Source organism: Procambarus clarkii, chromosome 11, assembly GCF_040958095.1.
Source record: "Procambarus clarkii isolate CNS0578487 chromosome 11, FALCON_Pclarkii_2.0, whole genome shotgun sequence".
NCBI classification, from domain to species: domain Eukaryota; kingdom Metazoa; phylum Arthropoda; class Malacostraca; order Decapoda; family Cambaridae; genus Procambarus; species Procambarus clarkii.
Window position 1 is genome coordinate 41,730,783 of NC_091160.1, and position 12,399 is coordinate 41,743,181.

Here is a 12,399-nt window from a genome sequence, read left to right on the forward strand (position 1 = left end):
TTGTCGGGTTTAAAAAAATTACCAGGTTATAGTATGACAATTGTTATGTCAGTAGTGTATATCTAGTCTAGGAATGGAACTAAAAGGTCATACAGTATATGTATGGTAAGATTGTCAGGTTATCAAGATGCTACTAAGGTAATTAAAGATTGGTGTTTATTTATGTACACTATTTCAATAACATTTTCCTCCAGTATTTAGGTTAATATTATTTTCAATGTTTGCCAAATACAATTTGCAGATTATACTGGAAAAAATATTTCATATTTGGTACATATGGAAAAGTTGAAATTTTTTGTCAGTAAAGTTTAATAAAATAAATAATCTGCATTTAGATGCCTTTATTTCAACATGCCTATGAAGACACAACACTGGAATTAGGGGAACACATGTATATTGTTTTACTTCAATAATTAAATGTGGCATACGGCTGAAAGATATCGTACTTTATATTTTCTCCTTAATTCATTTAGAACAGTCACTGTTGGTAAATGGGAAAAAGTCACTTAGCTAGGTGAGCCTTTGCCAGTGCTTCATTCAAGTGTGAGCTTCAACAGCCCTAGTAGAGTATGCATTATGCAACGCTCAATGTATTGTTGTGGTGGGATGGGACAGAGAGGTGGGAGGATATGGGAAGGAGAGGTTGCATGGGGGATGGGATGGGAAGGAGAGGGGGCAGCGGTTGGGTGGAGGGAGAAGGGGTGGAACAGGGTTTGACGTTGAAGAGCAAGTCTTGCTGAAAGCACCCTACACAACAACATTGAACAATATCAGTGTACTTTCAGCATCACTGCATCACTTCTTGCAAAACTTCTTAGACACTTTAGTTTGATATTTTCTTCTATTTATGGGAAGCCCTGCCCAAGCTGCATATATCACTCCCCAAGACCTCTCGTGCTCCACTTAAAGATGTACAAGCTTTGTGTTGTGTGCTCCTCCATTAGCTTTGATAAATCTCACACTTGCATGACACAAAATACAGGTTCACTGTGAAGTGATTCTTATTAGTTCTTTCATATTGTTAATTCTCTAGCAAACACTGGATCCAAGGTATGCATTACCCTTTATCCATAAATTGCAAGGGTTAAATAACATTTACAAGTTCTCCAGTATCTTTGAACACTTAAAATTATAGATATTAAGACTATATACAAAATGTTTTTCACTCAATTTCATAGCTGGCCATTGCCAACAAAAACAGTTTTGCGACATCCAAATTACAAACTGTATGTTTTGTAACATTTCTAAACTTGAGCACTGGGCGCATAATTCACACAGCAAAACAAAACAAAATTATTACAAAAGTGAAAAATTTCTAAATATGACTACAGTCTAAAAATTCTTCTATATGATCCTATCACCACAGGAGAGAGAGAGATACATTGCCTTAAGCACAATTTTATCTTGAGGAGGATCTAGGCAGGAAAATGGTGTAAATTACATTTCATAAAATCACATTCACAATAGAAATATGAAATGATGCTAGCTTAAAGGATTGCAGTTAACCATTTTGACCCATTAGCAACTAGATAATCTTGTTACAGTATATGATCCAAAGTTTTACTAATTATATTCACAGGTATGGTATGCTTTGTATTTGTTTAATTAACACTTTCATATAAAACAAAGAATTTTTGTATATATCAATATATGCTGCAGTAACAAGTGATATATAGATTTAATATTTCATATAACCTATGCGAGTTGATACTATGAAGAGTCAACATTAAAGGACAACTAAACATTGGACCGCCTTCTGCATTGCAGGGCAGCAAGTGCATTCACAACCGGGTAGAGTGACCAGAAAAATTACAACATTAACGTTAAGAAACGCTAACTTTATAATATCACCCTAAGATTCATAACAATGAATCGCCTTGTACGAGGTAAAAAATATTCTTGCACGTGTTACTATTGTACCATTTCCAGAATTATTAGCACTGAAGAATTTTATACAACAATGATCATAATATATACAAGAGCCAGTGATGTAACACTTCGTGCAAACAGATCATGTATATTAATTCAAGTCAGGATTAAATATTAGTTCTGCATAGAAACCAATTTTAGAAATAAAATAGGATTAGTATGGTATTCTTTAAATTTATCCATTCTTGAATACAGCGAGTACAGCTACCTACGAATATTAAATATTCACTAAAATAATAAATGAATTGTGTTAATACAGTATTTGTTGCAAACAACTTGATGACTGCAAGTGACTTTGTCAATTATACCCCTTGCAATAAATTGGAGAACAAGAATTGGCATTGTCTGAAATTGCACACAAGCTAAAAGAATACATTTAGTACTACACATAGGATGAAAAATGAAATGATATTTTATGTACAGTTACACTGGGATGATTGTGCTCAAGCATGTTGGCTCATTCAACATGAAATATAATTTTTCCAAATATCTTTCAACATTAAACATACACATTGAACACTTGGATTGACATGACTTCCTAGGTACAACACACAAACTATGACATTATATTGCATGAAGTCCATTTGAGAAATTTATATATATATATATATATATATATATATATATATATATATATATATATATATATATATATATATATATATATATATATATATATATATAATATTAAAATAATAGAAACAGTTGACAGCACCCGTCTCGTACAAATATGCCATTAATGTACTGAGTTACAAATTTTAATGGTGTTATGGTGATATCAACTTATTGTGTAGAATCACTCGAATGTATGCCAACACACACACACACACACACACACACACACACACACACACACACACACATTATTATGCTAAATGCCATAAACTGGCTTTCAATAGTTTCATGTGCAAGCAAGTTTTCTTGGGATATCAGTTTCAACTTTACTTTCATTGGTTACCAGCATTGTTCTAGAGTATAGCATTACTACAGGTTCCTACATCAACAGTATGTATGTAGACTGCATTATACATGCCAAAAGACCTAATAAGACATAAATATATGTCTATAAAATGTAATAAAAAGATTACAAGTTTTGTCACATGTTTGTACTGTATACCATTCATAAAGTATTCTGTCCAAGTGAAGTTTGATAACAAATTAATCAAAGCCGTTCCATTTATTGTAAATTCTTCACTGAAAGCACAAGTGTTAGGAATAAAGTTGAACACTAAACAATAAAGAAGTTATTAGCATATTATAATACTCATTTTACAGTCAATACTCATGGAACAATGAGTTTTGAATATCAGTACATAAAATGGGTTGTTTATATAAACTTTTAACAAATTAAAGTGTATAAATACTTTGGATGTGCAAAATGTAATAATTACTAATTGGGAAATGGATCCCTCATCAGTTTCCTTGAGTTTTAAAGCTGGCCGGACTTTCTTGGCAGCAACAATTTAGTATCCATTGCAGCTCGCATTATCTTGGGTAGTCTCTCCCGACTGGTTCAGTCTTATAGCAACAAATTTCACTCGTGCAACCACAACCATGTTTATTTTGCTTTGCTTTTTTCTATGCTTAGCAGATATATATATCACTTGCCAATTAGCCACAGTTCATGACAATGCCAACTACTTCCTTGTTTTTACTAGTGTCTTCACAGGTCAGTTGTCTCTCACTATAATTAAAACAATTATAATGTACACACATTTAGTCTTTATACTAAGAACAGCAACATCAAGACCTTATAAGAAATTCTCAGTGGTTCAGTAAGGCTCATTTCATAGTACACTATATGATGAAAAATCTGTTTAACAGAAACACTAAGTCATGACTGCTTTTATATTGCATGTGTTATCATATCTTAACTTGAAGGGGAAGTGTTGTTGGGGTTTTCCATAAGCATTTTCATCAAGTAGTTGTCCAGAGGTGTATCTCCAATTAGCTGTGGAAGAAAAGAAAAGTATATAATATGCAATACCTTTATCCTTGTTATCTTTCCTGCTATGTGTATACTGTGTATGCTGGTAATGACTGAAAACCTTGGCAACAAATTGAACAAATTTATTGCTAATATGCAGAACTTTTAGGATGAAGTGTAACATCTTGTTGGCCATACAGTATTTCCAAAGGTCAGAATTAATTTTAATTTAACCAAACATGATGCCTGGTGTTTGTGCAGTAATGGAGAGCATAGTTTTGCAATATGAGAATTAGGTGCATATTGGTGCATGTGTGAGATTGTTTGTACTGCTTCTGGCAGCATGGGCTGCCCTCTTCATATGACCTGCCATATCACAGTACTGGAACACTGTGATAACCATCTTTAGCTTACTTCCACTTGCTTTATAGTTAGACTTGCCAACCCTGGCCTGCAACTGGGCTTGTCTTGTGATAACTTAATTTGAAAGTGTTTTACAGTTTTGTTTTATTTGTGTACTGTTTAGAAAACATTTTCCCATGTAAATTGAGGGCTTACTGTACTGGATATTCAAAACTAGATCAAGATGAGATTTAAGTTAAAAAAAAAAAATCTGGGTTAACTAGATTCGTCTGTTATGTTCCCTGGCAAGATGATTGCCTCACGTGGAGACTGGTACATGATATGAACATAATGACATGCTAATGTAATGAGAGATGAAGATACACATGATATACTGCTATAGTAGTTACAACAGAGCCAATAAACACAAGATTTAATAGTTACTTTTATAACGTGCCTTTTTTTGTGATCTTGATAATATCAAGGTGTACACGAACACACGTTCTATCATAACAACACAGGGTCCTGTAGTATAGTGGCGTACATTCTTGACTCACAATTGGGGATCCCAAGTTCAATTACCAGGCAGGACAGAAATGATTGGGAAGGTTTCCTTTCACCTGATGCCCCATATTCCTCTAGCATTAGATTCCTGAGAGTTAGGCAACTATTGTATTCACCTAGTTGTGCTTGCAGGGGTTGAGCTCTGGTCTTTTGGCCCGCCTCTCAACTCTCAATCAATCAACTATTACTAACTACTAACTAATTTTGTTTTTGGAGGGGGGGGGTCTGGTGCTTGCTTGCCCAAAGTGCAAAAGTGTTAAGGAAGGTTTCTAATTCCTGGGATTGACTCGTTCTTCTCTTCTCTGGATGCTTTCAACTGAATTTGTCCATTGTATAGTACTGTGGCCAAAACTGAACTGCATAATGTAAATGGAACCTAAGGAGGGAAAGAACAAGACTAGGAATAATGTTAGACATCTTGTTTCCAATGCTTATAGAGATAAATCCCAGTATCCTATTAGCTTTATTCTGTATATTTATGCATTGATTGTTTGCCTTTAGATCCCTACTAATTAGACTAATCTTTCTTGCATTCAGGTTTTGCAATGTCAGCATTTTCTTTTAGTTTTCTTAGTTATTTTTAAAATAACTAGTTTGACAGTTATTCTAGATTAACTTCCACAGTCTGCTTTTGTACAGAGCTTTTTTCTTTTTGTAAGGTCTTCATATTATGGGTATCCATTTTGGGTCATTGTTATTAGACCTAGTAAATTTATAAGGCATACTACATTCTTTGACTTTCTTAAGGAAGTTTTAAAAGAGAAATAAATTGAATGACATAACAATGCACATGTTGCCCACTACTGTGCCACGTCCCCAGGGAAGCCCACTGCCAATGTTGAGGTGCACTTACTCTGCCCTTCCCAGGAAGGATGGCAGGTGATGGCATCATTTCAATTGCTCTATAAACTGATGCCACATGCTACTTGCTAAGTATATAATGTATTAGAACTTTGCTGTTGACTTGAGTTATTCCACACATGGTGTAAACTAAATTTATTTACACATACCAGTACCGGTACTTGGCAAAAAGTGAATACTGTATATAGGCCTACAATGTAATATGTACATGTGAAGTATATGGCACATAGTGCATTCCTGGCACTGCTCATAAGAAGCATCCATCTCCTTTCCTGCTGTTCTATCTGGTAATGCCATCCAGAAATATTCAAACACCAGCAGGAGGTGCAAAAGTGCGATTTGATAATTGCTTGGTCTGTGGTAGTATAAGATAACTTCATCAATAATAAGCAATTAAAATATATAGCACAATTTTTTCACGGATCTAGGTTACATGTGTGTACAATGTATTATATCCATATATCATTTATATTAAAACTGGGTTATGGTAACTAAGATGAATACACGATAACAGCATTATTCCAAGAATTAACGTATGGAAGAGAATAAATTCAAAAACAAAAATGTAGAGGTAAAGGGAGAAAGCAAGTGGGCTAAAAGATAACCGTGTGTGTTGAAGTAACATAAGGTTCTGGCACTTAAAGCCAGATTTCTACCATACAAAAATATTAAAAAGAAAGAAAAACGTTTGAGCAAACTCTTAAACTACTATAATTTGCATAACTAAAAAATGTGATGTAGGTCAAAACTTTGTACCTTAAACAAAAAGAGATACTCTAGGCATTTTAAGCCAATTGATCTGAGCGCTGGTAGTCGTAGCAATAGCTTGGCAAACCTGCCAGGTTCTTCAGGGTAGCTAGTACGTGTGTACTCTTCTAGTGCTGCGTAAACCTTCTCGCGTAGAATCTCCACGTCATTACAGCATGTGAGTCCCTTAGCATCTGGGTGAGGTGAACACATCCATTAATATTCTTGTGTAGAGATATGTACTTTGTAAAATCAAGAAAAGTACAATGTTTAAATTGGTAAATGATAAAAAGCACAGAGTACATATAGTTATGCCAGTAATTAGTAACTGTAAATGATTACTGTACTTTTATTTACATGCAACACGGGGAAATACATTCAAAGCCTAGGAAAAATACAGTATATGCTTAACCCTTACACTGCTACAGCCTGGGATGTAAATGAGGGTACAAGCTTGGGCTGGGTGAAAATATATTTGAATTATGTGAAAATTAATATTAAATGTTAAACAAATCTCCAACATATTGGCTTCAGCGTCGTAAAAGTTTCATCCCAATATTTTCAGAAATGGATTTTAGACAATTTTTTTTAAAAGAACAACATTTTGTAGATAAGGAGAACAGCTCCTATTAAGTGAAACTGAGTGATAATGCAGTAATAAGGAGATGCAAGCACCTGTCCCATGCACAAAGAAGAATAGTAGTTAGAAGTGTCCACAAAGTGGATATGCAGCCGGTGCTTTTATAGCAGTGCTGAGTAATACATAACACATAATAATGAGCAAGTATGTTATGCTCTATTTTGTTATATATCATACAAATACATTGTTCAATAGTAATACCTCTTACTTTCACTAATGTCCATAATTTTTGTTTATGGTATTTTTTTTCTTTGCTTATTATCTGATTTTGTTGTAACCTCTACACCCGGGAGAATGCACACTTTTCCATAACTATGTGATGAAAGAATTAAATTGGTCAACAAATAAATAAGTCATAACTGGCAGAACTTGGGACTTTTTTATTTTTTATTTTTTTTGGCTGATTTTTTCACAGATTTCAAACTCTATTTTCCTTGTTTCTTTATATTTTGATAATTAGGGCTTTTTGACTTATATAAAGTATACCCTAAATCATTATAATTATTATAATATGGGACCTCGCGGCTGAGTGGACAGTGCTCGGGATTCGTAGTCCTAGGGTCCGAGGATCGATCCCCAGATCAATCGGAATCAAATGGGGCAGAGTTTCTGGCACCTGACAGCTGAGTGAACAGCGCCTCGGATTTGTAGTCCTGAGGTTCCGAATTCGATCCCCAGTGGAGGCGGAGACAAAGTGTCGGCCACTCCTCGTTGCGTTTTGATTCTCGATACCAAATTAGTTTTGTTATGGTGAGCAAAATGTGCAGATTCTTACATATATATAACCTGTGTGTATAGTATAATAATGGCAAAACTATTTATTTATTGTTTTACGAACATAATTGAATCACTAATATGTACACCATAATTTTGAATATAGCGATGATTCACACATTTGATTATATAAATATCACACTACACACTATTGAATAATATTACTGCAAAGGCACTAAGAAAAAATCACATTTAAATAATTAGGTAATAATATCTTTGTGGCAACTCCCAACTGACAGCTCGGGTGGAACAGACCACCTCCAGCGCTTGCTTTGTCAACGCCCTTTTTTTTTTTTTCCCCCTCGACTTTCCCACCCTATTGCGGTCAAAATATGCCACCTATGATGCTTTTATTATTTTTCCCATGATCAGGGAATATAAATAAACACTTATAAAATGAAATAATTTTTTTTTTCTTGCACCTGGGCATGTTGCAGGCTAAAATCACAAGAGCTGCCCAGGGGTTAATACTATCTGTGCCTAGGCTTCAATGACCCAAAACTCACACCCATAATTACTCAATGGAAATTGGCGATCAGATTCATAAGGAACTGCATCCTAAGACCACATACAATACCCTTATTCAAATCTTAAATATATAAACACTACACATTATCATGGGCTGTCTACATCTCCAAAACATTCTAATCCCAACATATTACCAAAACTACCAGTACTTAACTACTACTACTTTGGTAAAGTAAAGTATGCCATTTAGTAACAAGTGTAGACTTATGATGATATTTATCTGGTAGCAAATTTTTTTGTTTGTATTCCAATATTGACATTCTCAGCCTCAGTATGTGACCATATATAAAAAATGGCCTAACAATTTTTTTATATATACAAGACAATCTATAAGAGAAAAGTAACGACTGTATAGTACTGCGCAAAATGCCATAAGGCGCTCTGAGAGTTGTGATAGTTTTTAATTAGGCTATATTTTAATATTTTTGTTAATGTTTTCATCACTGTTTTGAAATGAAAATGGTTGAGTTTGGAAACATTTTTATATTAACATTACCTGAACATTTATAAAAACAACAAAAATATGTCCTTGACAATTGCACTATGAGGTTTTTGCCAAAACCAGGCAAAACCAGGTGTGGTGGTCAAGTACATACCTGGGTTATAGAGAACTATGGAGCGCAGACAGCCTAATTCTGTCTTGTCCATCTTCATCTCTTTCATTTTAGCAACCAACTCTGATAACACTCGGTCAAAAATTGCCCCCACACCTTCCTGATGAGCACTACTTCTGTGTACCTGAAATAAAAGTAATGCCATTTCAAATGGTAGTGTGTATCAATTAAGATATAAAACAGTATGACAATTTCAAATTTGGTTTTTGAGATAAGCATAATAATTTAACAAATATTCCAAACTGGGAATCAGCGAAGCATTCCAGGTGTTTCATATTCACGTCACATCCTACAAAGCCAATGCCAAGTCAAGTATTGATTTTTTATGTTGATAAAGTATATAAATCCTACAGATAAGAAATTATGTATGTCAATAACTTAGAATTAGAGCAATTATTATACAGTAAAAAGCAATATTTAAAGGTAAAAATTTCAATTATGGATTTTCAAAATGCATTATTGTAGTTACTGCATTTGATTTAAAACAAATTTGCAGTTATCAGAAATTGTGATCACTGTCCTTCACATGACATAAAACTATATCAATGTTATTACCAGCTCTTGTATTCCATCTATGTTCAAACATGTCTACACTACATAAACATTATCTATGCATTACACAGACCATGTTTTATAGGTCAATTTGTTACAGGGAGTCACATCTTACGAACAGAGATTCCCTCGTCCCTGTTTTTGTCTCAGTCCATTATATAAATGTCCACATGACCTCTAGTGTCATGCTGCAACCCACACTGCTACAGTCACCACAGCCTCACATAACAAATATTTACACTATTTGTTCAAATTTATACTTTAAAATTATTCTTTATATACTGTAGTGTAATAAATATTTACTATAGCTCCTAAAAAACACAACCTCTCTTCATTACGTGGTATCAGTAGTAAATGTTGTCAGGGAATCTTTATGGGAGTACAGTATTGTTGGTGGAAAGCTGACAATGTTTGTGGATCCTCAGTTACTCCACAAGTCACACGACTGGAACAAGACCAGATTGTTGACTGTGCTTGTGGGACTGGAGGCTTGGTGATGGGAGGAGGGTGGAAGGTGCTTGTTTGTGCAACAAATTACATTTATATACTTTTATTTATGTACTGTAATTAGATCTCTTCAGTCATCAAAAACTGCCAACTTTTAAAGCAGAGTAATGCTTTTCTTTCAGATAAAGAACAAAGTTTCTTGTACTATTTTTTCCCAAAATATTTGTTTTATACTATATTGTACAGTATTTTGTGAACTAATTTTGTTCTTTGCACCTTGCTCAGAGAATACAGCTAGATAATTACCACGAGTCCTGTAGCTAGTACAATCCCGTCTTCAACTCCCATACTTCGATGTGAAAAGGACGCAATAAGTAGTTCATTCCAACCTGCAAAAAAAATTTAGTTAATCATAACACAAAAGATTATAAAAGGCAAAATATAATTTTAATTTTTTTTAAATTTGAAGTTGCAGTGCACAAAGTTCTGCATACAGTCATTGCAGTGAGACAGACATTACTGTGCTGTGTACCATGTTCACTTTCTCAGGTGGCATTTCTTAACCAGTTTTAATTAAAAGTAACTATTCTTATTAATTCTTCACCATCTTGGTATGGTGAAGAACAGCCTTCACAGCCTTCTTCACCACTATAATTCACCACCACCACTTCAACACTATATACAAAGCCCAAAACACTTTGCGTAATAGTGGCTTTAGGCATTGTATGTACTAGCTCTTATCTATAAATCTATCAATTTTTGTATAACCTCTTGTATGTATGTACTTTACATGAATAAACATTTATTTATTATTTATTTTATTACTATGCTTTAGTTATCAACTGCAGGGTTACCCCAGCTTGAGGTGTGCCAGGGATACACCACCCAGCTTTGTCAGCTAACATGCCACATACTCATTAACAAACAAATGATGAAAAGGAAATACACACACATTTAAGTATGCTATTTTTAATGAAAATAGTGAGATTTTACCAGAACTGAGTAATTAAAAAAAGTAACAGTATCAATTAAAAAGTAAGAGGCAGTGTCGTGTTGCTGGTTACAGCTTTTAAGAGGGTTTTCTATGATTACCTCAATCCAGCAGTAGAGTCCTTCATGAAGATATGGCAATGTGCTAAACTTGTACTTGCACGGACACTCAAGTAAGTTTTGCCAGGCTGTAACACCTTACAATGAGGAGTGCTAAGGTCGACAAATGTTAAGAAACTACTTGAAAGATGTCATCTGTTCTTAGCTACCACACTTTGCTTGTTACTCACCAGCCTTAAGTAAGACAACTTGGTCATCAACAGGAAGGTCTGTGAAGTGTGGGATGTGCTTGGCCCATTCTACCAGTTGGACTAAGTGTCTGTCTGCAGCCTGGCAAATGTTGGTTAAAGCATCCTAAAGAGAGAAAACACATTGGCATTAAATATGTGAAAGTAATAAGGGCAATAGTAATTTGTTTTGTGTATTTCCACCACATTGGAAGTGATACCATTGTCCAAGTTGTCCCATGCACTCTTATCTATCCAACATAAGCTCTCAATAGCATAAACAACAAATTCATTTTGAAGAGTAACATGACTCAAGTTGAATGTAAAATATTTTAGACAATTATTCCTCCATGAGACGTATACATTACATTCCCAAGAATTTATTGTACCTGGAGTGGTAAATCAATACTAATTTTATGTAAAAGGTGAATTATAGTACAAGTTAGTCCATTTATAAGGCCAGGATTCATCAAACATTTACACATCCAGTACAAAACATGCACACCTTTCAACAATCATAGCAGCTTTGTTTACATGTATTAAATACATATTAGCTCTGAAGCACTATGAAGATGTTTATACAACAATAATCATGGATTGTGATGTTTCAAAGTTTGTAAACTGTTTGTAAATTGTAAACTAAATGAACACAGTAACAATGATTGAGGAAAAATATACACGTTTTATAAGTGGACGTGTAAATGTTTGACGTATCCTGGCCTTGGCAGACATCATTAATGCCTGGTAATAATAATGGGGAAAATTATTAAATCACTGATGCAGCTATCATTCCACAAGTGACAGGTAATCTGAAGGTTGAGCAGAGTACAAGGCATGACAATGTAAATAAACACAAAGTTAAGAGACTTGTTTAAAACTGTCCAGCTAATATAATGTTACAACCTGCATAATTGGCTGCAAAATTCTGCTGGATTGTACTGTACCTGAACCATCCTTGATATCAAAGGCTCTCCTAAATTCAAGCATGTATTGTTTGTGGGTTTGATTGCTGATATGGGTTCCTTAGTTTCATAAATAATGCATGCAAGGGCAAAGAAAATTTGCCTTTTACACATTATATTTTTAATTAATATTTTAAACAGAGCATGCTGGGATTAGGGTGGACCAAAGTCATGAGCTTTTTGCCAACACAAACCAGCATTAAGGTGCTCAGTACTGTACCGGTACTGGACCAAC

The 12,399-nt window shown here is 34.4% G+C and overlaps 1 protein-coding gene across 23 annotated transcripts in view; it reads right to left on the reverse strand.

Moving 5' to 3' along the window:
- Positions 1-324: 324 nt before the first annotated feature.
- The window catches only part of LOC123758463 (retinoic acid receptor RXR-alpha-B), a 298,618-nt gene continuing 286,543 nt past the window's right edge, over positions 325-12,399 (reverse strand). For all 23 annotated transcript variants that reach the window (XM_045742907.2, XM_069322697.1, XM_069322701.1 and 20 more), the window contains 5 exons: positions 11,206-11,329; positions 10,232-10,314; positions 8,909-9,050; positions 6,380-6,564; positions 325-3,880 (listed from right to left, as the gene is read on the reverse strand). In XM_045742907.2, coding sequence (XP_045598863.1) covers positions 3,800-3,880; positions 6,380-6,564; positions 8,909-9,050; positions 10,232-10,314; positions 11,206-11,329 — 615 coding nt within the window. In that variant the 3' untranslated portion in view covers positions 325-3,799. The remainder of the gene's footprint in view (positions 3,881-6,379; positions 6,565-8,908; positions 9,051-10,231; positions 10,315-11,205; positions 11,330-12,399) is intronic.